Source organism: Bos javanicus, chromosome 11 (genome assembly GCF_032452875.1).
Source record: "Bos javanicus breed banteng chromosome 11, ARS-OSU_banteng_1.0, whole genome shotgun sequence".
Taxonomy (NCBI): domain Eukaryota; kingdom Metazoa; phylum Chordata; class Mammalia; order Artiodactyla; family Bovidae; genus Bos; species Bos javanicus.
In genome coordinates, this window is record NC_083878.1 from 106,041,474 (window position 1) to 106,069,057 (window position 27,584).

The 27,584-nt window shown below is 64.6% G+C and overlaps 2 protein-coding genes across 9 annotated transcripts; one reads left to right on the forward strand and one right to left on the reverse strand.

Moving 5' to 3' along the window:
• Nucleotides 1–88: 88 nt before the first annotated feature.
• On the forward strand, nt 89–25,483 carry GRIN1 (glutamate ionotropic receptor NMDA type subunit 1). Of its 8 annotated transcripts, none has more exons than XM_061434230.1 (21): nt 388–743; nt 2,971–3,105; nt 5,917–6,093; nt 7,955–8,017; nt 8,711–8,811; nt 13,942–14,063; nt 14,134–14,308; nt 15,950–16,094; nt 16,191–16,274; nt 18,368–18,509; nt 18,599–18,726; nt 18,911–19,075; nt 19,152–19,270; nt 19,383–19,495; nt 19,568–19,716; nt 19,832–19,989; nt 20,300–20,461; nt 20,568–20,677; nt 20,785–20,930; nt 22,131–22,241; nt 24,253–25,483. In XM_061434230.1, the coding sequence occupies exons 1-21, from the start codon at nt 486–488 to the stop codon at nt 24,367–24,369; spliced, it is 2,880 nt and encodes a 959-aa protein (XP_061290214.1). In that variant the 5' UTR covers nt 388–485; the 3' UTR covers nt 24,370–25,483. The 8 variants fall into 8 exon arrangements, with proteins under 8 accessions (XP_061290220.1, XP_061290214.1, XP_061290215.1 ...); XM_061434231.1 differs by having other exon boundaries at nt 24,617–25,483; XM_061434236.1 differs by lacking the exon at nt 22,131–22,241 and having other exon boundaries at nt 89–743; nt 24,617–25,483.
• On the reverse strand, nt 25,481–27,489 carry LRRC26 (leucine rich repeat containing 26). The gene is made up of 2 exons (XM_061434254.1): nt 25,953–27,489; nt 25,481–25,874 (listed from the first exon to the last, which is right to left on the reverse strand). Exons 1-2 carry the CDS (start codon nt 26,629–26,631, stop codon nt 25,567–25,569), a joined length of 987 nt encoding a protein of 328 aa, XP_061290238.1. The 5' UTR covers nt 26,632–27,489; the 3' UTR covers nt 25,481–25,566.
• Between the last annotated feature and the right edge of the window lie 95 nt (nt 27,490–27,584).

Below are 27,584 nucleotides of genomic sequence, written 5' to 3' on the forward strand. Positions count from 1 at the left end.
AAAACGCTCGCACGAACGCAGGCGCACAATCTGGCGCGGGAGGCGCCCCCGCTCTGGCTCCGCGTTGGGAAGCGGGGGCGGCAGGAGGGGCAGGCGACGCTGGTCCCGCTCGCTGCTCCGCAGTCGCCGCAGCCGCCGCAGCATTGGAACCGGGACCAGCGAAGCCCGCGGAGGAGCTGCCGCCGCCGTGTCCTCGCGGCGCGGGGCACCCGGAGCTGCAGCGAGACCCGCTTCAGCACCGCGGACAGCGCCCGCCGCCCGGGCCGCGCGCCGGGGACCCACGCGCGCCGGGGGCCGCCCGACTGGCCGAAGCCTCGCGGCACGCGTCCCTCTCGCGGGTGTCGCAGGACTAAGGCTCCTGGGGAAGACGCGGCGCCCTCCGTCCACGGGATCGGGCGCGCGCAGGACGGCCGGGGCTTCCCGCTGGGGATGCACCGAGGGCCCCGTGTTCTCCCTGCCCAGAGTCAGGGCGCCGCCCGGAGCCCATGAGCACCATGCGCCTGCTGACTCTCGCCCTGCTTTTCTCCTGCTCCTTCGCCCGCGCCGCCTGCGACCCCAAGATCGTCAACATTGGCGCGGTGCTGAGCACGCGGAAGCACGAGCAGATGTTCCGCGAGGCTGTGAATCAGGCCAACAAGCGGCATGGCTCCTGGAAGATCCAGCTCAACGCCACCTCCGTCACCCACAAGCCCAACGCCATCCAGATGGCCCTGTCGGTGTGCGAAGACCTCATCTCCAGCCAGGTGCCCGCCCCCGCCCCCCGCCGGGCTCACGCGGTGCCGGCCCCTCCCCCTCCCCCACCCTTCCCCCCATCCTCCTGGCTTCACCCTCCTTCCCTGCCGCTGTCCCCGTTTCATTCCATCCTTCCGTCGCCCTCTCGCTCCCCTTGAGAAAGGACCCAGAGGGCTGGTCTTGTCAGCAGCTGAACACTGAGCCATCAGCTCTGTGTCGGCCCCAGACCAACCGCCTGCCACCGGGGCTTGCCCTCACCAGGCGTCCAGCTGGTGTGTGTGGACGTGTGGCCGTTTGTTTGGTCACTGTGTTGTCAGGGTGGTGGCGGGCATCCTGGGCCGCCCACGAGGTGCTGGCCTAGCCGCACGCCGGGTGCAGGGCTTTAAACCAGATGGGGCCCGGGGCCATCTTTATTCCTTCTTGGAGACCTCCATCCCTTCACCCTCCCCTGCCCCCATCCACAGTACTGCTTGACAGGGCAAATGGCCCACGTGTTGAAGCAGGGTGCTCTCTGGGGTGGGGATGGGGACGACCTGTGTGGGAGGCACCAGGGCTCAGCGGCTGGCAGCCCGCACTGTGGGGGGGAGGACACAACTGGGGATTTTGCCTGCAGAGCTGTCCGCCCCCGGCTCCGCGCCTGCTGCATCCCAATGAGGCAGCCCAATCACTGCAATGCAGCCCTTTATGTAAGAGGCGGACCGACCCCGGTCCAAGTGCTGCTCACACACACTCACCTGACAGGCGTGCCACATCCACAGACACTCATGCTCACATGTGCGCACATATTCATCCACGTTTGTGCACAGAGATGCGTAGACTTAAACTAGTGCTCACTCATGCGTGTTGGCATTGGGTAATCCACTGCACACCCATTAACACAGACGCCCACTCCCACGCATCTCCATGGGCACATGCATTCCTGTGCCAGATATGCAAACACGTGCTCAGACATGCTCAAGCGTGCACACACATGCACATACACAAGTAGACATGCTGGGGCATGCCGTATACACACACACCCCCAGCACACACTCGTGAGCACCGGCATGGTCACACTCATGCACACACATGCTCAGGCAAACACTGACCAGCCACCTCTGGATGCAGATGGGGTCAGGGAGGGAGATGGGGTAGGGCCCTTATGGGGATCCCTCCTCCAACTTACAGCTTTGCTGCCTGTGGGCACCGTTCTCCCAGGGAATAGCCAGTGCCAGGAGCCACGGTGACAGCAGTAGCTTTCACTCACTGTCACACGCTGTGGGCCAGGCGTGGGCATGGCAGCCATCACCCCCACCACGTGGGGCCAGCACACTCCCACCCATTTGCAGAAGCAGGGGAGCCCTGTGGCTCAGACAGGGGAAGGCACAAATGGGACAGACAGGGCCTTCCAATCCAAGGGCAGCTCAGAACTACCAGGCCTTCTGCTCCATCTCCCTGCCTCGGGCGCTGAGCCACTGGTCCAGGCGGGAAGTCCAAGCCTCCTTGAGGATGTGGTCGGTGCTCAAGTCAGCACTGCATCCAGCTCAAACCAAGTGGGGCTCAGCCTGCTGCTGGAACACATCAGCAAAAGGCCTGGGCCTCTGGATGGCTCCTTGTCCAGCTTCTCCCACTAATTCCTAATTCTTGGTCTGTAATGCTCCATGCAGGCCTTCTGGAGGCACCCTCCATCTCTGGAGCATTAGCCTCTGTCCACCTCTGACCCAGGAAGGGGGGCAGTGGGAGCTCTGGGTGTGGGTCTCCCCGGCCCACAGCGTGGTGGCACGTACAGCCCCAGACAGGACTAAGACTGGCCTTCGTCCTCCCATGCAGCTCAGGGCAGCCCCCCAGCGTGAGGGGCAGGAGGGGAGGCCCCGGACAGTAGGAGCATGGGGAGCAGTCTGTCATCTCCCTGTGTGTCTTCTTAGACCTTGGAGTCTTGTTTTTAAATTGTTTTTTGTTTTGCTGTGCTGGGTCTTAGCTGTGACACTTGGAATCTTTAGTTGCGATATGTGGGATCTGGTTCCCTGACCAGGGCTTGCACCCAGGCCCCCTGCACTGGGAGTGAAGTCCCAGCTACTGCACCACCAGGGAAGTCCAAGCCCCTGGAGTCTTGCTCTCTCTCCGCCTCCAGACGAGGCACCAGTGCCCCCCAGATACAGCCCTGCCTGCCGAGCTCCACCTCTGCTGCTGCTGGCCGGCGGCTCTGGGGCAGGGCCTCCCGCTTCCCGCTCGGGCTGACTGTGTCCCCTGTGCCCGCAGGTCTACGCCATCCTAGTTAGCCACCCACCTACCCCCAACGACCACTTCACACCCACCCCCGTCTCCTACACGGCCGGCTTCTACCGCATCCCTGTCCTGGGGCTGACCACGCGCATGTCCATCTACTCAGACAAGGTAAGCCTGGCCGCTGTGCCCCGTGGGCAGACCCAGGGCCACCAGCAGCTTCCCGGGGAGAGGGTGCAGGGCACAGGCAGAGGGGCTCAGACCATGGGCTCTGGGCTCCAGATGATATATTCAGGCACACTCACAACTCACACCAGAATACAGTCTCACAGAGACACACAAACTCACCCACACACATGCACACCAGTACACACTCATAGCACTCACACTCACACAAACTCACAGATGCGAACATATCTGTACACTCACGCCTACACACACACAGTCACACACAGTCACAAGGACATTCACCTGCTCTTACATACGCATACCCTGATGTTCACACGTGTACTCACACCATCACCCACTCATTCATGCTTGTTTGCACACTCACATAAAACCACTGTGTTCACTCCCCCACACTCATGCCCCATCACACACTGTGCCAGGCCCACACTCACACACACTCACATGCACACTCACAGTGACACACGCCCGCACACAGGCACACAGCCCACTGACAGGTGACAGGTGCCAAAAGCAAGCCCTGGGAAGCGGCAGAGGCCCTCGTGGGTCAGAAGAGGGACAGATGGGGCAGCTTCGTGGACCGCAGAGCAGGGGCCCTTGGAAAAGGGGTTCTCCAGGAGGAGGAGATGCCCAGAGGGGCAGCGACGCCAGGGACCAGCCCCCACTAGAGGGTGCAGCTGCGACGCCAGGGACCAGCCCCCACTAGAGGATGCAGCTGCGATGCCAGGGACCAGCCCCCACTAGAGGATGCAGCTGGAAGAGGGTTGAACTTGGTGCCAGGTGAACCGAGGAGGCAGCTCACGGCTGGGGGCCGGTCTGGGGATTGCGGTCCTCAGGGCTGCCTCGTGGCCCTTGGGCTGGGGGTCTGGCTGGAGCCGTCTAATCGTGGAGCAGCAGCTGGGAGAGTCGAGAGGTCCCCGAGTCAGGCTGGCAGGAAACTCGCCCCCAGAGCAGTGGGGAACGTGCGCTGGCTCACACAGCTCTCCCGCAGGGCCTGCCCCAACTCTGAGAGGACCGGTCAGCTGGGAGCAAATGCCACCAAGAGGCTGGGGGGGTGGTCGGCCCGCTCCACGTTACCCTCCAGGCCTGGGGCCTCCTGAGTGCTCAGTCGCTCAGTCGTGTCCGACTCTGCAACCCCATGGACTGCAGTCTGCCTGGCTCCTCTGTCCATGGGATCCTCCAGGCGAGAACACTGGGTGGGCCACCTGCAGACAGACCGTGGACTCTGGCTCGGTGTCTGAGCAGAGGGGCAGAGGGCTGGGCTCTTGGGAGCCTTCCAGCTCTCCCCATCTTCTCCAGATTCATCCTGTCCAGAGCCCCAGGCTCTAGATAACACCGCTGAATCACAGAGGTCATCTCAGCCAGGCCCGGGGTGTCCAGGGAGGTCAGGGACAACGGGGCAACGGCAAAGTGAGAGCAGAGTGAGGGAGCCTCTGGGATGACCCCCACGGGAGGAGGCCGGTGGAGGCCGGGGCAGCCCCTCTTCCTGAGGCTCTGAAAACCACAGTCACAGCAGAGCCTCCCGAGCTGCTCAGAGGCACGTACCCCTCAGCCGTGAGTGGAGGGCTCCCTCCTGTGCCTTCCAGCCTCTGCCTTCCGCACCTCTCTGGGCATCAGGCCCGAAAAGTGCCTCCAGGGAGGACAGCAGCCGTGCGCCCAGAGAGGCCAGGGCGGGGAGCTCTCTCCCGGGCAGGACGCGGGCCTTCACGGGCTCCCACCCCAGATCCAGACCATGGTCCAGCACGAGGGCACACCTAGCGGCCGGACCTTAGAGCTCCACCCTGACCCTTCTAGTGTCTGTGCCCAGCAAGCGGGCCAGAACAACCTGGGTCAGAGCCAGTCCGACACCCCAGCCACAACGCCCTGGCAGCCGTGTCACCTGCCGGAGGACAGACAGAGGCAAAGGGGCGTTCTTGAGCCCAGATTCCAAGTCCCGAAGAGGGAGCAGACGAACCCCTGGTTCAGGGTGGTCCCTAGGAGCCCTGCTCCCTGGACAGACGCAGAGGCTCCGCATTGAGGAGGGTAGAGCCTGCTCATCCCCTGCCCACAGGCGGCACCCTCAGAGAAGCAGGCGGGGCAGGGTGTGGGCTAGACCAACAACCCCAACGAGGCCAAGAGACAGCAGTGTAGCCCCAAGAGGGAGGTTTCCTCAGAAAGACGGTTATACAAATTCAAGAAGGACCCGTGGGGGTCTCTGAGATGCTGGGCGTCAGCAAGAACTTTCTGAGCCCGAGTAGCTGAGCTGGAGTGTCTGCGAAGAGGTGGGGAGTCACCCCAGGAAAAATTCCACAAACCCCCTGCCCAGTCTCAGTCAGGGGGCTGGTGGGCAAGCCGAGCCTGTTTCTCAGATGAGATGATGTGGGGTGCGGAGAAGTCACAGTGGGCGGGGAGGAGTCGGGGAAGCGGGGCCCCCGGGTCCGGGGACTGTACGCCGCGAGCAGGACCAGAGACCTGGCGGGATCTCCAACGCGTGCGCCCTGGCGGCAGTCCGAGCCCCGCGCGCTCTGGCGGGGTTCTCCAAAGCGCGCCCTCACTTCTACGGCCCGAGAGCCCTGGCAGGGTCTCGAAAGCGCGCGCCCTGGCGCGGTCTCCAACTCCCGCCCTGGCGGGGGTCTCCAGCGCGCGCCCTGGAGGGGATCTCCAAAGCGCGCCCTCACCTCTACAGCCCGCGCGCCCAAGCGGGGTCTCAAACGCGCGCGCCCTGGCGGGGTCTCGAACGCGCGCGCCCTGGCGGGGTCTCCGGCGCGCGCCTCGGCGGGGTCTCCGGCCGCGCCTCAGCCCTGCTGTGCCCCGCAGAGCATCCACCTGAGCTTCCTGCGCACCGTGCCGCCCTACTCCCACCAGTCCAGCGTGTGGTTCGAGATGATGCGCGTCTACAGCTGGAACCACGTCATCCTCCTGGTCAGCGACGACCACGAGGGCCGGGCGGCGCAGAAACGCCTGGAGACGCTGCTGGAGGAGCGCGAGACCAAGGTGAGGCCCGGGCCGGGGCGCCGCGCGCAGGAGCAGGAGCCGGCGAGCCGCCGCTGTGTCTGTGGCCCGTGTGAACACCCTTCTCTTTCCATCGTGCATGGTCAGCACCACTCCGTCTGGCGAGCGCCCGCCCCAGCCTGTCCTCGGCTCATTTCACTCGCTTTTGCCATTAGTCGAAATCTCCTTCGTGTCAGTCCCTGCGGGGCGAGGGCAGGACCACCTGGAGCTCCGCAAACACCCCGCCCCGCCCCCTCCCCTCCCCCAGCCCGCTCAGGCCCCAGGCTCTGAACTCACTCGGGGGCGCCATCTCGCCCCCACACAGCCCCTAGGGCTCCCCCTCAGTGCGGCGGCCCCACGCGCCGCGTCCCCTCTGCTATGACCCCTCTGTGTCCTCTTGCTGGCCTCACTGCCGCAGCTGCCCTCCGCCTAGCCGCTGCCTGTCAACCTCACAGAAGCCCCATCCAGGGAAGTCTGCCAGCCCCACACCCAGTCTTGGCCCTGCCCCTCTTCGGCCCCTTCTCTCCTTCCCGCCCAGGCTCTGGACCCCTCCTGGGGACCAGTTAGGTGCCTGCTTCTAATTGACTGTTCTTGTCCAGTTGACCCCCACCCCTAGGGCGGCGGCAAGACCAGAGTGGTGTTTCTGGGGGTCCAGGTGACCCCCCCCCCTTGTCCACCCGCACTGCCAGAGGAAGCCCAGGGTCCCGCCTCCACCCAGCCCACAGCCCTGGGTGCTCCGCACCCGGGCTGTGCCCCTCCCGGGTTGGGTGGTGGCCAAGCCGGGCAGAGAGGCCCAGGCTGGGGAGGGCCCCGGGAAGCCAGACCAAGGGGTGGCGGGTGCACGCGCTGTGTGCAGAGGCGGAGTTGGCTTCAATAAGCTGAGTGCCAACCCAGGCTCCCCCCAAGGTGCCATAGGCCCCGAAGGGAAGGGCGGGCACTGGCTGGGGGGAAGCAGAGGGCAGAACCAGAGGGCCCTGGGGGTCTTGCTTTAGGGGACGGGCTGAACCTGGGAGGGAGGGCTGGCTCCCAGGGCCTCAGTAGGCGGGCATGTCCCCTCCCGGGGTGGCTGCACGCATGCCCAGTGCACGCTCACACACACACGCTCCCTCTCTCAGGCGCATGCGGTTGCTCCCAAGACCATCCACTCACACTCCCGCCGTCCCAGACTCAGGCCCCAGGGGCCCTCCACCCCCCTGGAGGTCCAGCAGGCTCACAAGTGGCGTGTGCCCATGAGCAGGCTCACCCCGAATTCACACTCAGGTGCCTGCACGCACACGTGCTAGACGCGCTGACCCCCACCCCGCCCCTGCCGCAGGCTCACTAGGCCGACATGCACGCATGGACGCCCACAGACGCGCCTGTGCTCACGAACTCCCGTCCTAACTGCTCAGTGCCCGGGGGCGGCAGGGCATCCGCCACGCGTGTCAGCGAGGGCAGGACCCTGGGCCTCCCAGAGGGGCAGAAGGGGTGCTGGGGGAGGGGACACCACCCCATTCAGGACTCCCATGGCTGGGGGGGTGCGGCGGGGACCCCATGGCAGGTGCATGGCAGGGTTGGGGGCAGGAGGGATCCCCAGGGGGTGTGTTTCGTTTGGACGCAGACAGGGCTTCCTTCTCTCCTGAGCTTGACCATTTCCACGAATGCAACTCCACGCAGGCAGGGAGCCTTGGTGGCCCCCTCACCCCGCACCCCTGCCCCGTCCCAGCCCCAGCCCCGCCCCGGCCTAGGTGTTTGCGAGCTCCAGGTACGTGCCCGTCTGCAGACGTGCCGAGGAGGTGGTGTGATTGCTTTAGCGCCGTCATTTTCAACCGTTTATAATCTTCTTCTGTGTCTGCATATTTTCTCTGTGCACATTATTCATCAGAGTAAAAAAAGGAACTATGAAAGCCTCGACCAACTGTCCTATGACCACAAGCGCGGACCCAAGGTATATTTGCATGGACGTGCACGCCACCCACGACCAGGGAGCCCCGGCCGGGCGTCCCGGCCACCAGGGCTGCCGTGGGCCCGCCGCGCCGCGGCCGAGCAGAGAGGAAGGAGAGCCAGGTCCAGAGCAGGCAGCCTAGGCAGGAGAGGCCAGTGCTGGCCGCCGGGCCCCCGCCCGCAGGCGGCCCGCAGAGGAGCGGCTCTCTGGGGAGTGCATGTGAATCTCCGGGCCCCCAGGTTTCCTCGCGGAACCCAGGAGGGAGCCCGCCTGCCCGCCTGCAGTCCAGTCCGGGCCGCTCCCGCAGGGCCGGCGGACAGGCCCCGGAGGACCTCCCGAGGTTTTGGAAAAGGCGGCCCGTCTCCGCCGTTTTGGATTGCGTTCCAAAACTTTCCTGTTTCCTGTCCGCTGCACGCCTCTTTCTGAGTCTCGGTCCACTTCAACTTGCATGCTCAGTGCAAAAGTGAGGCCAGGAGTGAGAGGAGAGCGCGGAGCGCAGAGAGCGAGCAGGAGCGCGAGCGGAGGACGCAGGAAGGCCGGCAGCAGGGCAGGCAGCTGGCAGCGCAGGCGGCAGGCAGGCCGCGGCGGCCCTAGGGCGCGGCCTCGGGGTTCCTAGCGGCTGCAGCTCGACTCTCGCCCCTGAGGCGCTGTGTCCCCTGCCCCGGCCTCCCGCTAACGCTCCTGCTCGCACTGCAGGCGGAGAAGGTGCTGCAGTTCGACCCGGGGACCAAGAACGTGACGGCGCTGCTGCTGGAGGCGCGGGAGCTGGAGGCCCGGGTCATCATACTCTCCGCCAGGTGAGGCCAGGCTGGGCCGTCCACCCCGGCCCCCTCGGGGCCAGGCCCAGGGTGCGCCCTGCTGGTGTAGGGCTTTGCCTCCCAAACGCCCCCTGCCCCCCACACGCACACACAGGGCCTTGAGGACAGCAGAGGGATAAGCCCCTGCCCTTAAGAAGGCAGAGGTGGTCTGGGCAGTAGTGGCTGACCGGGGTTCCGGGAGCTGGTCAGGGAGGGGTCCCAGGGAGGGGACGAGGGGCCTGCAGAGAAGGCCCACGGCAGGGAGAGGCCGGGGCCCTGGGGTGGAAGGGTTGGAGCGGCCGGACTAGGCAGCTACGAGAAGAGAACCGGTTAGGGACCTAACCCCTGGCTGCTGCTGGAGGGGCCTGGCCCCACCGTGACCTTGGAGCTGAGCCCCAGTAAAAGCCTGCCTTTGTGCAAATGCCTCTGTCCTGCGAAGGGAAGGCCAAGCCGCCAGAAATAGGAAACGGCAGTGCCCTGCCCCGTGGGACATGGGGGGCCTGGGAGACCCACCCCACTGTCCGCCTGTCCCAGAAGCTTTGCAGGCTCCAGTGGGGGTGAGACCCGGGGTGCCCCGCCTCCCGTCTCCCCGGGATGGAGCCTGCTCCTTGGGCTGGAAGGCAGTGAGCAGGCACTAATCCCCGACCAGGCACACACAGCACACGCACTCACACACATCCACTGAACACACAGCACCCACATGCTGTCCACACATGCACTGCACACACATGTGCACGCGACCCGCTTCTCTGCCCTCGTGTACACATGTATGTGCCACATACACAGGACACTCACACACACATACAAGCACACCGCCACACACCACACACGCACGCACTCACAGGACACTCACACACACAGGCAACCGCCACACACCACACACACACATACTCACAGGACACTCACACATACACACAGGCACACCGCCACACACCACACACGCACACTCACAGGACACTCACACACACACACAGGCACACCGCCACACACCACACACGCACACTCACAGGACACTCACACACACATAGGCAACCGCCACACACCACACACACACACTCACAGGACACTCACACATACACACAGGCACACCGCCACACACCACACACGCACGCACTCACAGGACACTCACACACACACAACCGCCACACACCACACACGCACACTCACAGGACACTCACACACACACACAGGCACACCGCCACACACCACACACACACATACTCACAGGACACTCACACATACACACAGGCACACCGCCACACACCACACACGCACACTCACAGGACACTCACACACACACACAGGCACACCGCCACACACCACACACACACATACTCACAGGACACTCACACATACACACAGGCACACCGCCACACACCACACACGCACACTCACAGGACACTCACACACACATACAAGCACACCGCCACACACCACACACACACATACTCACAGGACACTCACACATACACACAGGCACACCGCCACACACCACACACACACATACTCACAGGACACTCACACATACACACAGGCACACCGCCACACACCACACACACACACTCACAGGACACTCACACACACACACAGGCACACCGCCACACACCACACACACACACTCACAGGACACTCACACACACACAACCGCCACACACCACACACGCACGCACTCACAGGACACTCACACACACACAGGCAACCGCCACACACCACACACGCACGCACTCACAGGACACTCACACACACACACACACACAGGCACACCACAACACACCACACACACACGCACTCACAAGACACTCATACACACACAGGCAACCGCCACACACCACACACACACACACTCACAAGACACTCATACACACACACAGGCAACCGCCACACACCACACACACACGCACTCACAGAACACTCACACACACACACACAGGCACACCGCCACACACCACACATGCACGCGCTCACAGGACACTCATATACACACAGGCAACCGCCACACACCACACACACACACACTCACAGGACACTCATATACACACAGGCACACCGCCACACACCACACACACACACACTCACAAGACACTCGAACACACAAACAGGCACACCTCAACACACCACACACACACACACTCACAGGACACTCATATACACACAGGCACACCGCCACACACCACACACACACACACTCACAGGACACTCGAACACACACAGGCACACCGCCACACACCACACACACACGCACTCACAGGACACTCGACCATACACAGGCACACCGCCACACACCACACACACACACACTCACAGGACACTCATATACACACAGGCACACCGCCACACACCACACACACACACACTCACAGGACACTCGACCATACACAGGCACACCGCCACACACCACACACACACACTCACAGGACATTCACACACACACACGGAGGCACACCGCCACACACCACACACACACGCACTCACAGGACACTCATATACACACAGGCACACCGCCACACACCACACACACACACAGTCATAAAACACTTGAACACATACAGGCACACCTCAACACACCACACACACACGCACTCACAGGACACTCACACACACACACAGGCAATTGCCACACACCACACACACACACACTCACAGGATACTCGAACACACACAGGCAACCGCCACACACCAAACACACACGCACACACAAGACACTCATATACACACAGGCACACCGGCACACACCACACACGCACGCAATCACAAGACACTCGAACACACACAGGCACACCTCAACACACCACACACACACACTCACAGGACACTCACACACACACACACACACACACAGGCACACCACACACACACGCACGCACAAGACACTCAAACACATACAGGCACACCGCCACACATCACACACACACACACTCACAGGACACTCACACACACACACACAGGCACACCGCCACACACCACACACACACACACTCACAGGACACTCACACACACACACACAGGCACACCGCCACACACGACACACGCACACACACTCACAGGACACTCACACACACACAGGCAACCGCCACACACCACACACACACACACTCACAAGACACTCATACACACACACAGGCACACTGCCACACACCACACATACACACACTCAAGACACTCGTACCCACACAGGCACACCGCCACACACCACACACACACACTCACAAACACGTGCTCACCTAGACACATGAGCAGACACACCACACCGGCACACGCCCCACAGCAGCACACATGTGCTCACAAACATAGACGTGTGTGCCACACAGCGCACAGGCCCTGCGCATGCACATACACTGCCCACCGAGGCACAGCGTTCACCAACCACATGCCCACCTCTTGAATCCACTCACGGCCTCTGGATTTCAAGTGGGAAGGAATCCGTGCCCTCACACACAGGACCTTGGAGCAGAGAGGCCAGAGTCCCACGGCAGGAGGAAACCAGCCGGCCCGGCACAGTCCCCCCCTGGAGCCCAGGGATGCCAGCAGTCCCCTGGGCAGGGCCGCTGCAGCCCTGGCTCACCCTGTCCCCAACCCGACACCCCCGTCTCCTCCTCACGAAGTCTGTTGAGAGCATTTTGCAGAGAAACCTCGTTAAGCCAGTCTTAACTTTTGACCAGTTTTCTATTGAGCATGTCAGAATTTCTAATTTGTTTCCAAAACTTTTTTTAAAAGTAATCCTCCTGAAATTGTCTTTACTGGGATCAGTTATTTCCATAAAACCGTTTGACGTCGATCAGGCTTTTGTCTGCAACTGCTTTCCTGAAGGTATCGATTTACACAGACACAAGCGTAGGTGTGTGCTCACCACCAAGTCCAACCTCACAGACTTGGATGGTGTCAAGCAAACGGGCCTCTCCACCAGGCCTTGGGGGTGCCGCGCCCCGACATGCACGCGCTGGTGCTGCCGGCCGTCTTGGCTGGGTGCAGCCTGAAGCACCTCTATTTTGGGTGGCGTTCTTGTTTAAAGCAAACACTGAAGGTTTGGATCTTTCCCTGAGAGAATTGGGGCTGACCCCCTAGGGTCCCTAGGGCTGCCTGGGTTTTCTGCATCAGCCGTTGTAAAAATAACCCCGCCCTCGGACCATCTCCTGAACTGCATTGTCCCCCGCTGCCCATGCATTAGAGAAGCAAAGTGTCCGTCGTGTCCGGGGTCAAGTTCCACCCTGCAGGGAAGAGGAGGTGGGAGTGCCATCAGGCCCAGGGTGCTTGTCCTGACCAGGGGGAGCCCAGCCCTAGGGGGCGGGGTCCACAGAGGCTCAGCTGTGAGGAAACACCAAGAGCTCAGGGCAACGTGTGCCTACAAGGTGAGGCCTGTGCTCTGTCCTGCCAGGGGCTCAGCCCTGGCTGGCAGGGAGAGCACCCAGGGCTGGGCACCCAGAGATGCTTGTTCAGACTCCAAAAGGGAGAGCAGGTACCCTCATCCCCTCAGTGGCTTCTGCTGCAAGGCTCAGGGCAGCACCCTGGCACTTGGTCCCAGCAGCATCCAGAAAGGTCCCAGCCTTTCAGTTCACAAGTTCAGGCATGGAACAAGAGGGGTGTGGTTTGCCCAGGAAACTGCAGGAGCACGGGCTCAGGGGTGGATTATCAGACATAGACCTGACCCTCCGCTTCCCACCGTGTACCTTGGCTCCTCAGTCCCTGTCCTGCCAGGGATCATGTTCTGCCTGCCTCACAGGGAGGTTCTGAGAATTAAATACAAAGGTGCATGGAAAGCATTCAGAATAGTGTCTGGTACGGGTGAGCAAGTTATCCATCAATAATGAGCCACCACCATCCGTGTCACCCTAACCCTGTCCACAAGAGCAGGGGGCCAGCAAGAGACCTCTGGCAAGCTCTGGGGGTCTGGGCCCCACCGCATCACTTCGGGGCTAGTCTTCGGGCCCAGGTGCAGTGCCGGCTGAGGAAGGGTCCAGGGTGGGGGCTGCCCCCATCTCTGCAGTGCTTCCAGAGCTCCCTGCAGACGAGGGGCGGGGGGGGAGAGGCAGGGGAAGGACACGCTGTGGAGGGGGACCTGGGAGTCGAGCAGCCGCCGCCGGCCGCGGGTGGGGAGAGCTGGAGTCCTGGCCGTCACCCCGCTCTGCCCCACAGCGAGGACGACGCTGCCACCGTGTACCGCGCAGCCGCGATGCTGAACATGACGGGCTCGGGGTACGTGTGGCTGGTGGGGGAGCGCGAGATCTCGGGGAACGCCCTGCGCTACGCCCCGGACGGTGAGTGCTGGGCTCCCGGATCCCGGTGGGCAGGGGTCCCCCGCGGGCTCTAAGCCAGCTCTCGCCCCAGGCATCATCGGGCTGCAGCTCATCAACGGCAAGAACGAGTCGGCGCACATCAGCGACGCCGTGGGCGTGGTGGCCCAGGCCGTGCACGAGCTGCTCGAGAAGGAGAACATCACCGACCCGCCGCGGGGCTGTGTGGGCAACACCAACATCTGGAAGACCGGGCCGCTCTTCAAGAGGTAGGCGGGGCCACTCTCCAAGAGGTGGGAGGGGCCACTCGGTGGGGCCGCCCCCGGAGATGGGCGGGGCCGCTCTTCCAGGGCGGGCGGGGCCGCCCTCCAGAGTGGGCGGGGCCACTCTTGCAGGGTGCGCGAGCTGATCTAATGCGGACGTGGTCCCTTTCTTCAAGAGGTGGGCAGGTCCGCCCCTCAGGGTGGGCGGGGCCGTTCTCTGAGTGGGTGGGACCGCCGTTCCAAGGTGGGCGGGGCCGCTCTTCAAGAGGTGGGCGGGGCCACTCTTCCAGGGTGGGCGTGTCTGATCCGTCTGAAGCGGGAGGGGCCACTCTTCCAGGGTGGGCGGGGTCGCTCTGAGGTGGGCGGGGCCGCTCCGTCTGAGGGGGTGGGGCCGCTCCGTCTGAGTGGGTGGGGCCGTCCGTCTAGGGTGGGAGGGCCACCGTTCCGGCACCCGAAGAGTCGCTCCAGCCCAGCGTGCTGCGGCTACAAACACAGCCTCCTTCCCCGCTCCTCTCTGTCCCCACTTTGTCTCCATCCTCACCTCCATCCCCGCTGTGATAACCATCTGGTCCATTTCCAACACTGACACCATCGCCTCGAATGTCACAGAAGCATGGCTGCCTCTATTGCCCCTGTCCCCACCTTTAAACACTGCAGCCAACCTGAGACGCCACCCTAGCCACCAGGATGACTAATAGCCCTGGGGAAGAGGATCCTGCCTCAGGCGGTCACTGGGAGCTTCCTCAGGCCCAGGAGGTCAGACAAGGATTTGGGGGATGGCACCCAAGCCTGCTTCCCTGGTGACTCAGATGGTAAAGAATCCGTCTGCGATACAGGAGACCTGGGTTCGATCCCTGGGTTGGGAAGATCCCCTGCAGGAGGGCATGGCAACTCACTCCAGTATTCTTGCCTGGAGAATCCCCATGGACAGAGGAGTCTGGAGGGCTACAGTCCATGGGGTCTTAAAGAGTTGGACAGACTGAGTGACTAAGCGCATCCAAGTCTGCCGAGAGCCAGGGTTGGCAAGATACACAGTCAGTGGCTGCAGCAGGGCAGGAGTTAACACACAGAACCCTGGGCACTGTGCCACTAGTATGGGGAGGCCCAGTCCATCACCAACACCCACCCCCAAGGAGCAGGTGAAGAGTCCTGGTCCATAGTGCCCACAGCAGGAGCACACACAACTGCAGACATGCAGCACATGTGCACAGAGGCGCATGCGTGTATATGCAGATTCGGAGAGGCTCATGGAACATCACACCTGTGCCACAAGTACATGCACAGGGCTGCACCCCATACAAAGATCTTGTGTGTGCACACATATATGGCCCAGTGGACACACCACACACACACACACTCACGTGTGCACGTGCAGGAAGATGAGACCTCAACCCAGCCTCTTCCACTCACTGGTGAATGGGCCACCGAGTCCTACCTGGGCTTCTGCCACCTCATCTGTAAAGCTGTGAGAATCAAACGTCCTAGCCCACAGGAACCCCTCAAAACAGGGTCTAGAGCCAAGGAGCTGCTTGGCTGATGTGGCTGTGCTGTCCATCTGGCACCGGCGGACGGGCTCACCATCCAGGCAGCTCACGGTGGGAGCGGGGATTGCATCCCTGATCGTTCCAACCACACTGCCCTCTCCAGGGTTCTGATGTCTTCCAAGTATGCAGACGGGGTGACCGGCCGTGTGGAATTCAATGAGGATGGGGACCGGAAGTTTGCCAACTACAGCATCATGAACCTGCAGAACCGCAAGCTGGTACAAGTGGGCATCTACAACGGTACTCATGTAGGTGGGGGTCATGAGGGGGTGGGGGCTGGGGCCTTAGGGTCCTGGGGCCGAGACCCCTGCGTGGCCACCTCCATCTCATACTCCCACCCCCAGGTCATTCCCAATGACAGGAAGATCATCTGGCCGGGTGGAGAGACTGAGAAACCTCGCGGCTATCAGATGTCCACCAGGTTGAAGGTGGGGGCCCCGCCTCCCTGCCCCAGTCTCTGTATGCCGTAGCCTCCATCCTGTGCCGCGGGTGCAGAGGGGACAGTGAGGGCCCTGAAAGTGACTACAGGTCCTGGGACCAGCCCAGCACCCACAGCCACTGCACACACCTGGCGCGGCGGAGGGGCAGGGAGAGGGAGTGGGTGCAGGAGAGGAAGCCCAGTTCCCCGGCCCCTCCTGACCCCATCCCGCTTAAGCCTGGGACAGCCATGTGGACCTGGGCTCCCCTGGGGACGAGGGACAGACGGTTGGTCTTTCTGTGGACTTCAGTACTCTGAGTGCTGAGCCCCAGTCCTAGAGATGATGCCCCCACACTCTTCGGCACTCCTCCAGGTGGTCCCAGCCCACCGCCCACCCTTGGCCTTCCTGGCCTCCTGCTGGGACTGGCTCAGACTGTCCTTCTGAACCGGGTCTCCCCGAGCTGGCCAGCCCCTCTGTGACTCACTGGGCCTCTGGGAGCCCCTCCCCTGGGACCTCATCTCTCACAGCTTCTCTTCCTCATCCCGACTCTGCTACACTCCTTCAGGCTCATCCCAGGATGCCTCCCAAGAGTCCCTCCCACACTGACCCACACCAGCATCAGGCTGGTACCTGAGCTCACCAAAGGCAAAGAGCCTCACACCGTCCTTCTTGTGGTGTCCCCAGGTCCTCTCTTGACCTCCTCTGCTTTCTGAGCTACCCCACCCCCGTGGCCTCTCACCTGGACCTCTTTGTCTGCACTTGCCTACAGGGCACCAACCCTCTCTATGGGCAGAAGGGAGTTCCCCCAAGCCAACGCTCAGGAAAGACGCTTTGTGTTGAAAAGTCTGAGTGTAAAACAGACAAAACAGATGGCCAAGATGGTCCCCTATAGGCTTTGAGAGCCAGAAGGCCTTTTAGAACTTTTTGTGTGTGTTCTTATTTTTTTGACACAAAATTGTTTATTTTCAAATTAGTTCTCATTGGAGGATAGTTGATTTACAGTGTTTGTTTCTTCTGTACAGCAAAGTTACTCAATTATACACGCACATATACCCACTCTTTTTAGGTTCTATCCCCATATGGGTCACTGAGCGCACTTCCCTGTGCTATGCAGTAGATCGCATCAGTTATCTATTTTACGTGTAGTAGTGTATGTATATGTCAATTCCAATCTCCTGGTTTATCCCTTCTCTGTCTCACTGATTTTTTAAAAGCATGAGCATATTACTTGTATAATAGAAATGGTGATGAAAGTTTTAAAGGCAAATAAGCCCCTTCAGGGGCTCCCAATCCCCTGCCCTTGGGGGAGCTGGTCACCCTGCAGGAGAAGGGGCCTCTCTCACCAACCCCATTCACCTCGTAGTCTCAACCCCAGCACTATGTCCCCTGGGACCTCTCATCCCGTGCAGTGATTGGCTCAGCTCCGCTGCCTATGTCTATCCTGCCTACTCCCAGCCTTCAGAGCTCTGAAGGACAGAGAGGAGAGAGTGCCCACCGTGAGCCCCAAGGAGCCCCTGGATTGAAGAGGCCACAGCAGAAGGGCAGCCTCACTGGGGGAGAGGCAGGCAGGCAGGATAGATGATCAGACAACGACTCCCTGTGGGTGGAGGCTGAGGCCAGGAGAAGCTGGAAGAGCCAACAAGGGCAGTCCCTGCATGTCCCTAGTCCTGGGCAGGCTCTGAGTGAACATGCCCCTGTCTTCATGGCAGTGGGTGGGGGCAGGGGGTAGGCTTTGGGCTGGGACAGGGAGGTCCTCAGCCTCAAGAAGTCAGAGAAGGGGCTCAGGGCAGACTGGACGTCTGGCAGGCTCCACTGATCAAGGGACTCTTTCGTAGGCCAGGACCTGAAGGAAAAGTGGCCGAGAGAAGGCACAGTGTTCCAGGAGGCCAGGCACCCTCTGCACACTGGGCGAAGCGTTAGGTTCTGGCGCCCCTCCTGGGGGCAGCAGGCTGATCGCTGCCAGAGGGGGCCGTAGAGGGTGGTGCAGGAAATGTCAGGGATCTGGGGAGGGGGGCTCCAGGGAAGTCTGTGTGCTGAGAAGAGGGCAGCGCCCAGGACAGCCCAGGGCTGGTGGTCCAGGCCCTGTGTCCCCGCGTCCCCAGATCGTGACGATCCACCAGGAGCCCTTCGTGTATGTCAAGCCTACGCTGAGCGACGGCACGTGCAAGGAGGAGTTCACCGTCAACGGGGACCCGGTCAAGAAGGTGATCTGCACCGGGCCCAATGACACGTCGCCGGGCAGCCGTGAGTGCGGGGCGGGGGCACTGGCTTCGGGGGGCGGGGACCGCGCGCCGGCGAGCCCCTGCTGACCGCGTCCCGCCCCCACTCGCCAGCGCGCCACACGGTGCCTCAGTGCTGCTACGGCTTCTGCGTCGATCTGCTCATCAAGCTGGCGCGGACCATGAACTTCACGTACGAGGTTCACCTGGTGGCCGACGGCAAGTTCGGCACTCAGGAGCGGGTAGGAGTGGTTCCTAGGAGCCGGCGCAGGACCGGGTCCTGCTCCCCGGAGGGTCTTCTGTAGGCGGGGCCTGAGCCTGGGAGGAGTCTGGAGTGGGTGACCCCTGAGATGGGTCGGGGCGGGAGCCTGTATGGGGAGTGGGGCCCGCGGTGTCCGCGTCCCCACCGGCGGTGTCGCCCCACAGGTGAACAACAGCAATAAGAAGGAGTGGAACGGGATGATGGGCGAGCTGCTCAGCGGGCAGGCGGACATGATCGTGGCCCCGCTGACCATCAACAACGAGCGCGCGCAGTACATCGAGTTCTCGAAGCCCTTCAAGTACCAGGGCCTGACCATTCTGGTCAAGAAGGTGCGTGGAGGCCCGGCGGGGCGGGAGGGGCGTCCCGGGAGGGCCGGGGCGGCGCTGACGGCCTGTGGCCCCGCAGGAGATCCCCCGGAGCACGCTGGACTCCTTCATGCAGCCCTTCCAGAGCACGCTGTGGCTGCTGGTGGGGCTGTCCGTGCACGTGGTGGCCGTGATGCTGTACCTGCTGGACCGCTTCAGGTGAGTGCGGCCCGGGGACCGGACTCCTCTACCTGCGGGCGGGCGGAGCGGGCGAGGGCCGGGGCAGGCTGCCCCTTCCGCCCTCTCCCGCCCGCCCTTTGCGCCCCCGCAGCCCTTTCGGCCGGTTCAAAGTGAACAGCGAGGAGGAGGAGGAGGATGCGCTGACCCTGTCTTCGGCTATGTGGTTCTCCTGGGGCGTCCTGCTCAATTCAGGCATCGGGGAAGGTGAGGCGACGCCAGGCCAGGGCCCCATCCTGCCCCGCCGCCCGCCCCGAGCTGACGGTCCTCTGCCCGCAGGCGCCCCCAGAAGCTTCTCGGCGCGCATCCTGGGCATGGTGTGGGCGGGGTTCGCCATGATCATTGTGGCCTCTTACACCGCCAACCTGGCAGCCTTCCTGGTGCTGGACCGGCCCGAAGAGCGCATTACCGGCATCAACGACCCGCGAGTGAGGCCGGGCCCGTCTGGGGGCTGGGGAGGGAGGCGCTCAGGCCCTCCGCCCCGTGGGGTGGGGTGGGGTGGGGCCGGGGAGCAGCCACGAGCCTGGCTCTCTGGCCCCGCAGCTGAGGAATCCCTCGGACAAGTTCATCTACGCGACGGTGAAGCAGAGCTCGGTGGACATCTACTTCCGGCGGCAGGTGGAGCTGAGCACCATGTACCGGCATATGGAGAAGCACAACTACGAGAGCGCAGCGGAGGCCATCCAAGCCGTGCGCGACAAGTGAGGGGGCGGGGCGGGAGAGGGGCGGGGCCACCCAGGTCGCGCGCGACCAATGAGGGGCGGGGCCTGTGACGGGGCGGGGCGGAGCCATCCGGGCCGTGCGCGACGAGTGAGGGAGGGGCAGGCGGGGCGCGAGTGAAGGGCCGGCAGGACAAGCTGGGGGCGTCCACATCCACAGTCAGTGTCCCGGCCGTGTGGGAGCCACGGGGAGGGGGGACAGACGGCGGGTCCCCAGCTGGCAGGAGGAAGGCTCGCGGGGAGCCAGGGCCACCTGGAAGCGTGGCCGCCGTGACCCCGCCCTTGCCCGCAGCAAGCTGCACGCTTTCATCTGGGACTCGGCGGTGCTGGAGTTCGAGGCCTCGCAGAAATGCGACCTGGTGACCACGGGCGAGCTCTTCTTCCGCTCGGGCTTTGGCATCGGCATGCGCAAGGACAGCCCCTGGAAGCAGAACGTCTCCCTGTCCATTCTCAAGTGAGCTGGCCTCACCCGCCCCCTCTCCGCCCCGCCCCGCCCCGCGAGCCCCTCCCGAGGCACACCCCGCCCCGCCCCGCGGGGCTCACACGCCCCGCCCATCCAGGTCCCACGAGAACGGCTTCATGGAAGACCTGGACAAGACGTGGGTTCGGTACCAGGAGTGCGATTCGCGCAGCAACGCCCCTGCTACCCTCACCTTCGAGAATATGGCAGGTGGGCCCCCTCCCCCCGCCACTTCAAGGCCCCTGATGACCCTAGATGGGCGCCCCAGGGGCCACATCCGGAGCAGGCACAGCTGAGGCACAGGATGTCGCCCCCAGGGGTCTTCATGCTGGTGGCTGGGGGCATCGTGGCCGGGATCTTCCTGATCTTCATCGAGATCGCCTATAAACGGCACAAGGACGCCCGGCGGAAGCAGATGCAGCTGGCGTTTGCGGCCGTGAACGTGTGGAGGAAGAACCTGCAGGTAGGGCAGGCCGCCCTCCGAGGCCTGGTGCCCATGGCCCGGCCTGGCCCGGCCCTCCTCCATCCCCGCAGGCGGAAGCGCTGGCTCTGGCTCCCAGGAGCCCAAGAGGCAAGGACTGGAGCTGGGAGCCACAGCCAAGGCCGCAGTGCTGGGGGCCGCCTGTGGGTGGCTGCCTCTGCGAAGCCAGGCTCCAAGCGTCCACCTGGCCCCTCTGTCTCCAGAGTCGCCCACCGAGGCCCATTCCGTAGGAAGGCAGACTGAGGCAGGGTAAGACAGGGACCCAGCTGGGTGTAGCATGTGAGTCCAAGGTGCAGTCCGCCATCCCTCGCCGCCCCGTGCCCCTCCAAGGACCCGGTTCCCTGCCACCCTGCTGTGCTCCATGTAACTGCAGTCTGAGCTGGTCAGCTGGTCCCGCCGGGCACCCCAGGCTGTGCTCGTGGGGCTTTGCTGGCAGCAGGGGACGGGCTGCCCACAGCCCACCTGGGCCGGGCTCGTGCCCCATGGTCCAGCCCCAGGCTGCCCCATCTCTTCTCTTTCTCTGGGTGCCTCCCCAGAGCCTGTGTCCTGGGAGGAAGCCGGTGTTGCAGAGAGGGAGGGCCGGGGGAACGGGGTCACCAGTGTTCCCACACCTCTCATCTGCCCACTCTTGCTCTTGGGACCTGGCTTGCTGCTCCCAGTGGCGGGCGCAGGGCCCACTCTGGCCATCAGACCCGAAGCCAGGGTCCCAGGAGCTGCCACTGTCTCTCTGTCACTCCAATCCATCTTGCCACCTGCCTTTGGTCCCCTCAGCCCCTTCCTAAATCTCGGTGCGCTTCATCTGGGGTCAGAGTGGCTGGTGGGGCCTGTGGGGGTGACTCACCCAGTGTTCAGGGGGCTCCTCCTCCTTGGGGCACCCGTACACCAGGGGCACCTTGGAGCCAGGGAACCAGGCAGACCTTTCGTGGAAGAGAGCCAGCTGAGGACCCCACCCCGCCTCCCCAAACCCAGTCCCAGCACAAGGAAGGTCAGGCCGGAGACCCTGGCAGCAGCAGAGGCTGCCTGCGAGCATGGGGCCGGCGGCTGGTCCATCCAGCACAGGGAGGCAGGCAGGAGCGAGGGCCCGAGTGGCCAGCCAGGCTGGGCAGCAGCCCCCAGGAGCAGGCGAGGGCAGGTGTGGCCGCCACCCTCAGCCGTCTAATCACTTATACATATTCATTTTAGGATAGAAAGAGTGGTAGAGCAGAACCCGACCCTAAAAAGAAAGCCACATTTAGGGCTATCACCTCCACCCTGGCTTCCAGCTTCAAGAGACGTAGGTCCTGCAAAGACACGGTAAGGGGAAGAGCGCCCGTCCCACGCGTCCGACTCGCCCCTCGCCCCCGTGTCTGTGTCCTGCGCATCAGGCCCGCCTCGCCATCCCACCACCCGCCTCCGCCCGCGCGGCCCTTCTGCGCTCACCGCTGCCCACCCGGCACACTAGGGCCTCTCTGACTCTGGGCCCCTCTCTCGGCCCTCTGCCGCGGGCCTGCCCGCCGGGTCGTCTTCCCCGTGTGTCTCTGCGTTAGTCTGCCCCCCGTGCCGTGACGCCACGCGCCATCTTAAAGCCGTGTCATGTCGTTGGTCAGCTGGTCAGCCTCCCCACTCGGGGCTGTGCCCGCAGCCCCGGGCGCCCAGGGCCACCCCGTCCCGGGCTCCTCAGCCGTCAGGAGGCCACACCACCTCTCTGTCGCGTCCGTTCCTCCAGCTTCTCCCAGGGAGAGGCCCACTGCCCTCGCTCCCTCCCTGCGACGTCCGTGGAGGGGTGCCTGTGATGTCCCATCCGTCCATCTGTCTGGCCGCCAGCCCCGCCACCCAGACACCTGTCTCTTGTGTCTCACCAGAGCCATGCCTGTTGCATCCCCTCCATGTGGTCTCTGTGTGGGCCGGGGCTGGGGGGCCGGGCCCGGCTCCACCTGGGTGGACGGCTGGGGCCTGGAGTTGGCACAGGCCCCTGGCCACAGGGGCCGTCAGATGGGGAACGGGTGGGACCAGAGGTGGCGGCTCCCACCCCCGGCCGAGCAGGGGCCCTGCGGGAGGTGTGCGGGCAGCACCCGGGGGTCTGAGAACAGGGCGGGGGGGGCCCGAAAGCTGTGGCTGGCAAGCCTTGGGCACCGAGGCTCAGGGAGGGGAGACCCCCACGGAGGGGAGCGGTGCTTCAGCACCTGACCCCCAGCCCCTTCCGAGCCTGAGCCAAGGGTTCCCTGTCCTCCTGCCTGGGCAGCCCGTCACTGTCCCGGGTGTGTGTGCTTGAACCCCAGGCCTCCAAGACTGGCCTAGCCCTGCTGGGAGCGTCCCCAGGCGAGGAGGGCCCGCCCAGGGCCAGCACAGCCCTCAGCCCAGCAGCCTCCCCGCGGTTCGGAGGCGGCTTGTCCTCCCGTCCACAGGAGCCCCAGTTCACAGGCAGTACTACCCCACAGTCTTACGGTCCAGGCGGGAGCAGGATTTATAGGCCCTGCCCACAGCACAAGGGAAGAGGGGCAGACACAGGACAGACAGGGCGTGGCACAGAGCCATCCGAGTCTGGGGTGAGGCCGCCACCTGCCCCAAAGGGGCCCCTGAGGCCTGGCTACTCCACTCCTAGGGCTCAGCACAGGCAGAGTGGGTGGACAGGGGTGGCCTGAGGGGCTGAGAGCACAGGCCTGGCGCCGTGCAGCCTGGGAACTGGGTGGGGCCTGAGCCAGGGGCCCCACCAGGGGCTGGGAGGGCCAGAGAGGAGCAGCAGTGGGGCAGCCAGGGAGGAGGTGCCCAGCAGACAGAGCTGTGGGGACAGGCAGGCGAAAGGAGGGTCAGGGGAGTCACGACGAAAGGAGGGTCAGGGGAGTCACGTAGGCAGGGGGCCACTTTCCGAGGGCAGCAGAATCCCATCCCCGTCCCGGCCCGGAGCCCACTCACAAGCCCTTAGCTGGCCTGGGTGCAGCTCAGAGACCCTCAGGGTGCCTGTCCCGGGACACGCTCCCAGCAGACTCCTTGCCCCGAGCCTCCCCGGGGACCACCCTCCAGGCCAGCTCTGGTGCCACGTGGCATCTGGGGCTGGCCGGCCCTGCAGGGGTGACTGGGGACACTGCCAGCTGGGGGCTGGGCGGGGGAGGGCAGCCCAGCCCCCCACCGTTTCAGGCTGGGCACCTGCTCGGAGGGAGGCCTGGGTGGGGGGCTCTGTCGGGAGGGGTGGGGTCAGTCCGGCTGCTGAGATGCGCTGCCCCTGTCCCGTGGCTGGTCTGGGCCAGGGCGGCACTGGGCGCTCAGGGCTGGGGTCCCTGGCGGCCGGCGGGGCCAGCGGGTATTGATTGTTGGTTCTTATTTATAGAGCACCGGGGGTGGACGCGGCGCTTTGCAAAACCAAAAAGACACAGTGCTGCCGCGACGCGCTATTGAGAGGGAGGAGGGCCAGCTGCAGATGTGTGCCCGGCATAGGGAGAGCTGAGACGCCCTGCCCGCCCTCCTCTGCCCCCCTCCCCCGCAGACAGACAGACAGACGGACGGGACAGCGGCCCGGCCCACGCAGAGTCCCGGAGCACGACGGGGTCAGGGGGAGGAGCGCCCCCCAGCCTCCCCCAGGCCGCGCCCGCCTGCCCGCCGGTCGGCCGGCTGGCCGGTCCACCCGTCCCGGCCCCGCGTGTGCCCCTGATGGCCGGGCTAACGGGCGCCTTGTCTGTATTTCTATTTTGCAGCAGTACCATCCCACTGATATCACGGGCCCGCTCAACCTCTCAGATCCCTCGGTCAGCACCGTGGTGTGAGGCGCCCGGAGGCGCCCACCCGCCCCGTTAGCCCGGCCAAGGACACTGAGGGGTCCTGCTGCTCGGGAAGGCCTGAGGGAAGCCCACCTGCCAGAGACTGCCCACCCCGGGCCTCCCGTCTGTCCGTCCACCCTGCTGCCGGTGGGCAGCCCCTGCTGGACTGAGGCTCGGACGAGAGCCGCTGAGGACGGGCCAGAGCTGAGCTGGCTGGGCAGAGCCGCAGGGCGCTCCGGCAGAGGCAGGGCCCTGGGGTCTCTGAGCGGCAGGGGGAGCATCTGACTCAGCCCAGCAGAGGGGCTTGGTGCAGAGACTGGAGCCCCATCCTTCCTGGCCGCTCCCAGAGCCACGGTGGGCCTTGGCCCCGGCTGGCTGGGCCACCCCTCCCACGCCCCTGCGCCGCACGGCCTCCGCCCCACCTCCCCCTTCCTGCCTGTACCCCTTCTCCGCTTCACCCCATCCTCTGAGCTGGCCCTGCCCTTCCTGGACTGCAGACCCTGAACCCCATCCGCTGGCAGCGCCTCCCTGGGGCGCGCTCGGGCTCCCCACTGCCTCCCACCTCCGGACCCTGCGAGGGCTGAGCCTTCTCTTTGCCTCCTCCGCCCGCCACCCAGGGTGGGCTTCGCAGACGCTGGCTCGGGACTATCCTCAGCCCCGCCAGGTGCAGGCCCGGCCTTTCCGCGTCCAGGCGCGCCTCCCCCGTGCGGCCCGTGCCCTCCACCCCAAGGGCCCGGCGCGCGCCGACCCCCGCCCCACCCGGTGTGTGCAGTGGAGATGCCAAAAGGAATGTCACGAAAATTTCGAGCTGTGTCGCTTGTTGACGCCTGTCAGGAATGCGGAAGGGGCAAGCGGGTCGGGGGAGGTTCGAGGGCGGCCGCGGCCCCTCAAGCTTGGGCGGCGGTGGCCGCAGGCGAGGCCGTGCCGGGGCCAGGATCCGGCTGCCTCCTCTGCTGGCGGCGGGCGGCGGCGCGGCGGCGGCGGCGGTGGCGAGCGCCGCAGGCAGTGAACGCGGAGCCCAGGGCCAGACAGGCGGCCAGGCTAGCGAGGAAGGAGACGGGCCCGAGACCATAGATCACGGCCAGATCCCGGGCGGCAAGGGGCCGCGCGCAGTGGCTGAAGGCGGCGTCCGGGAAGGCGGTTAAGGGGCTGAGCGTCAGGCGCCCCGGCGACACGCAAAGCAGCGTCTCGGCCTCTGCGGGACACGGGCGCGGCGTCAGACGGTGGCGGGGGTAGCCGCCCGCCCGTCCCGCCCGCGCCCGCGAGGGCTCACCTGGCGCGTCCCGCGGGTGCCCGCGAAGCCAGGCGCAGAGTGGGCGCAGCGCGCAGCCACAGGTCCAGGGGTTGCCGCGCAGGCGCAGCGTGTTGAGAGCCGGCAGGCCAGCCAGGAGCCCGGACGCGAGTGCAGGCAGGTCGTTGTCCTGCAGGCTGAGCGCGCGCAGCAGCGGGAGCGCGCCCAGCACCGCGGGCTCTAGGCGTGCCAGCCGGTTCTCAGCCAGCGAGAGGGCGCGCAGAGCGCGCAGTGGCGCGAAAGTGCCGGGCAGCAGCGCCTCTAGCTGGTTGGCGCTGAGGTCTAGCTGCTCCAGCGCGCCCAGGCCCCAGAAAGCCCGCGCGTGCACCCAGCGCAGTCCGTTCTCGCGCAGATCCAGGCGGAGCAGAGCGCCGGCATCCACGAAGGCTCCGGGAGGCAGCGCGTGCACGCGGTTGTGGTTCAGCAGCAGCACGCGGACGCGCCGGTTCAAGCCCCCCGGCACGGCGGGCAGCGCGCGCTCCGAGCAGTTGGCCTGGCCCCCCGGCGCGCACACGCACGCCTCGGGGCAGTCCAGGGCGCCCGGGGTTCCCCAGGAGGCGGCTGCGGCGGGCGCCTGGGTCCAGACTGGCCATGGCAACAGCAGCAGTAGCAGCTGCAGCGGCGGCGGCGGCCCCCACGAGGGAAAGGAGGGACTCCACATGGGGACAATCGTGGAGGTCCGCTGCCCGGGTGTTACCAGAGCCGGTCCGTCCCTGCGGTGCCCGCACAAATATTAACTCTCCGGCCTGAGCACAGGCAGTTCCTGTCCCACGGCTTGTCCTGCGCCTAGGGCGGAGGCTGGGCAGACAGCCAAAGGCAGGGCACTGCCAGCCACCTGTCCCGAAGCTCTGAGCTCCACTTGGCTCCGGGCCAGCAGCGCTGTAAAGACCGCGCCCAGTCCTCACCTGTGTGGTTCGCCATCCTGTGACCCCAGGAGGCCTGAGCAACTGGACCACGCCATCCCCCACAATCTCTCCCTCGCCGAACTCACAACAGCGACACAACATGGGAGCCGGTGCGCCCTGCTGCTCACCCCCTCTGTCTCCACTCAGCAAGTGATCCCAGGGCGCACACAGCAGTCCCCACCTAGCACGGCCCCATCCCCATGGTGGACGGTTGAGGGGCCCCTGAGCCCAGGGTCCAGGAGATGTGGTGGGGGGCAGGGGGAGGACGGCACCCCTGAGGAAGGGGAGGCAGTCACCTGCCCCCCTCTCCTGCCCCCCAAGGGCTCTCCCGGAACCTCAAGGAGACGTGTGGGTGGGGCAGGGCCACCGGCCCAAGTCCTCCGGTCACATGCTGCTTCTCTGGACTCGGGCGAGTCACAGGTCCTGTCTTGGCATTTTCCCGGGGTGGGGCAGGGGCGGGGGCGGAGGCCTGCGGGCTTCAGGGGACGAAGCGGCAGGCAGAGGCAGGGAGGACCCGGGCTGAGGCAGGGAGGACCCGGGCTGAGGCGTGCAGGAAGTGCAGACTCCCAGAGGTGTGGACCCCTGCCCGGAGGGTGGACAGCGCGAGCCTAGAGCGGGCACCCCACTGAAGAGAAAGAGGGCGACCAGATGCGTGCAGGGCCCCCCCACCGCAGACACTCCCCAGAGGGGCCGAGGGAGGACAGCACAG